Below are 2,891 nucleotides of genomic sequence, written 5' to 3'. Positions count from 1 at the left end.
CCCCTCGGGGGGCCCCTCGGGGGGCCCCTCGGGGGGCCCCTGGGGGGCCCCCTGGGGCCCCGTTGAGAGGTACTTGGCGAAGTTGAAAGTGTCTTGGAAACCCTTTTGGTGGTGATCGAACTTGAGGTTTTGGGGTGTATGTACACCTCCGACATCAACTAGAACGGAGCACTTTTGCAAGTCTTCGCTGCTGCGGCTGCGGCAGACTTTTGCTGCTGCGAATTGCTGCAGCGACAGCAGCAGCGCGCAAGCCAGCGCCTCGTCCAGGTGGAACCTGCAGCAGCAGCAGCAGCAGCAGCAGCAGCAGCAGTAGGCAGTGGCCAGCGAGCAGCGCAGCAACGGGAAGCGGAGCAGCGCAGCGAAAAGCAGCATAGCAGCAGCAGCAACAGAAGCATAACAGCAAGCAGCAAAGCAGCAGCAGAGCAGCAAGCGGCGAAGCAGCAGCAGAGCAGCAAGCAGCAGAGCAGCAGCAGAGCAGCAAAGAGTGTTTAGGCGGGCAGCAAGTGCTGCACAAGGCGGCACCGCCTCTGCAGCAGCAGCAAACCCATCAATCTATTCAACTTTATTTATTTATATTTATTTATTTATTTATATTTATTTATTTATTTATTTATTTATTTATTTAATTTGCTGCACCTGCCGTCGTGGGTGCCAATTGTGGGGCCCTTTAAAGCCCAAAAGTCCTCGCGGGATATTTGCGGCAGCGTCAAAGAGCTCATCTGCAGCAGCAGCAGCAGCAACAGCAGCAGTATTAGCAGCAGTAGCAGCAGTATTAGCAGCAGTGTGCAGCAGCAGCAGTAGCAGTATTAGCAGCAGCAGCAGCGGCAGTGCTGGCAGCATTTGCAGCAGCAGGAGTCGTAGTAATGGCAGCCATGGCAGCAGCAGCAGCAGCAGTAGAACCAACGCTAGCAGCAGTAGGAGCAGCAGTAGTAGCAGCAGCAGCAGCAGTACTAGTAGAAGGGGCAGCAGTACTAGGAGGAGTTGTAGCAGCAGCAGCAGCAGCAGGGGTTGTAGAAGCAGCAGCAGCAGTAACAGCAAGAGTAGCAGAAACGCAACAGATCTGAAGCAGCAGCAGAAACATAAGTGAGAAGACCAGCAGCAGCAACAGCAACAGCAGCCACAAGCACCCACAGCAGCAGCAGCAGCAGCAGCAGCATCAGCAGAAGCACCCGTAACAGCAGCATCATCAGCAGCAGTTGTACCAAGAGCATCTGCTGCAGAAGCAGGAGCAGCAGCAACTGAGGCAGCAGCAGCAGCAGGACAGACTCACCCTGGCTGTCCGAGAATTGTTCGCTACAGCAAGACGACAAAATTGCCGCCGGGAGAGAAAAGATAAGCTAGCAGCAGCAGCAGCAGCAGCAGCAGGAAGGCGCATGCAGCAGCAAATGGGGAAAGTGGAATTAATAAAGTTCAGGAGCAAAAAGAAAGCAGCAGCGGGAGAGCCCGGGAGCCGAGCCTCGCCAGATGGCAGCAGAGAGCAGCAAAAAGGAACTTTAGAAAGGGAAATAAAACAATAATTGAGTTTAAAATTAAAAATAAAAGAAAATAAATGTTTAATATGAAAAGAAATGCTCATTTAAACTGCAAAATGAGATAAATGTTTCATTTCCGTTCGGCGGCTGCTCCCGCCTCGATGCTCTGCGGTGTACAGACACCTGAGTGCTGCAGCAGCACCGCCACCGTGCATTCGGCTGTCTTTACAGAAACAAAAAGCAAAACATTGAATTAAAATATAATTAATCATTTTATTTATTTATTTCTTCTTTTTAAATTACTCAGCGAAGCACTGCAGCAACACAGCAGCACACGTCCCGGCAGTAGCTGACACCCAGAACAGCAGCAGCAGCAGCAGCACCTGCAGCAGCAACTGCAGCAGCAGCGGCAGCAGCAGAAACGCGACCACTGGCCTTCAGAAGGGCTCGGACAAGGCACACACTACCAGCCAGCAAGGGTTTAGGGTTTGGGGCGTGGGGTCTAGGGTTTGGGGTTTAAGACTGAGGGTTTAGAAGGCAAAGGGAGCAGCAGCAATGTGGAAAGGCCCGAAGCTGGGCTTGAGCTGCAGCAGCAGCACATCCTAGCCGGCGTGCTGCTGCTGCTGCTTCTGCTGCTGCTCTAGCCGTTGAACAAGAAGTGCAGCAACAGCAGCAGCAGCGCGAAAAACCGCACGCGAGATTCCATCTCTTCCGCTCCCTATTGCCGCTGCTGCTGCTGCTGTTGCTGCTGCTTCAACAGCTGCTGCTGCTCCTGCTGCTGCTGCCTCAACAGCTGCTGCTGCTGCTGCTGCTGCAGCTGCTGCAGCTCTTCCCGATCTGCTTCTTCCTTTTTCCTTTCATTTTTCAAAAGTCCTTCTGCCCAAACAGAATTCAGGTGTACGTACACCCCAGAGCTCTCGAGTGTACAGCTGGGAGTCGCGGGCAGCAACGGGACGCCGGCTGCTGCTGCTGCTGCTGCTGCTGCAGCTGCTGCAGCAGCTGCTGCTGCTGCTGCTGTTCACAAGAGGTATAATGCTGTGTGTTGCTGGTAAACTGCAGCAGCGGATGCAGCAGCAGACTCAGAAGAGACTGAAAGCCCTAAACCCTAAACCCTAAAGTAGCGAATAAAGGCTAAGCAGCTCCAGAAGTGGCTTTCCTGCTGTTGCAGGCCTGGAAAGGAGGCTAGACGCTTTTCTGGGGTTAAGGGTTTAGGGTTAGGGTTTAGGGTTTAGGGTTTAAGGTTTGGGTTTAGGGTTTAAGGTTCGCCGTTTACTTTCGGCAAATAAGTTCTCTATTAATTTAATTTAATTTAATTTAATTTAATTAAATTTAATTTATTTAATTAATTTCTCTCCATTTATTTCCTTGTAGTCCCCCCCAGCCAGCAAAGGAACAATTAACTCGAAGAGCCAGCTAGCT

General features: G+C 51.9%; 1 protein-coding gene across 1 annotated transcript in view; it reads left to right on the top strand.

Annotated features, from left to right (window-relative positions):
* Positions 1–492, top strand: part of ETH_00003850 (uncharacterized protein) — a gene marked incomplete at both ends in the record, with an annotated part of 2,835 nt that extends 2,343 nt beyond the window's left edge. The window contains one exon of the mRNA XM_013377593.1: positions 232–492. Within this exon, the coding sequence (XP_013233047.1) occupies positions 232–492 (261 nt within the window). The remainder of the gene's footprint in view (positions 1–231) is intronic.
* Positions 493–2,891: the final 2,399 nt, after the last annotated feature.

This window comes from Eimeria tenella, genomic scaffold (genome assembly GCF_000499545.2).
Source record: "Eimeria tenella Houghton genomic scaffold, Eth_scaff57, whole genome shotgun sequence".
NCBI lineage: Eukaryota > Apicomplexa > Conoidasida > Eucoccidiorida > Eimeriidae > Eimeria > Eimeria tenella.
The sequence above is the reverse complement of the archived record's forward strand: the minus strand, read 5'-3'. Positions and strand labels throughout refer to the sequence as shown.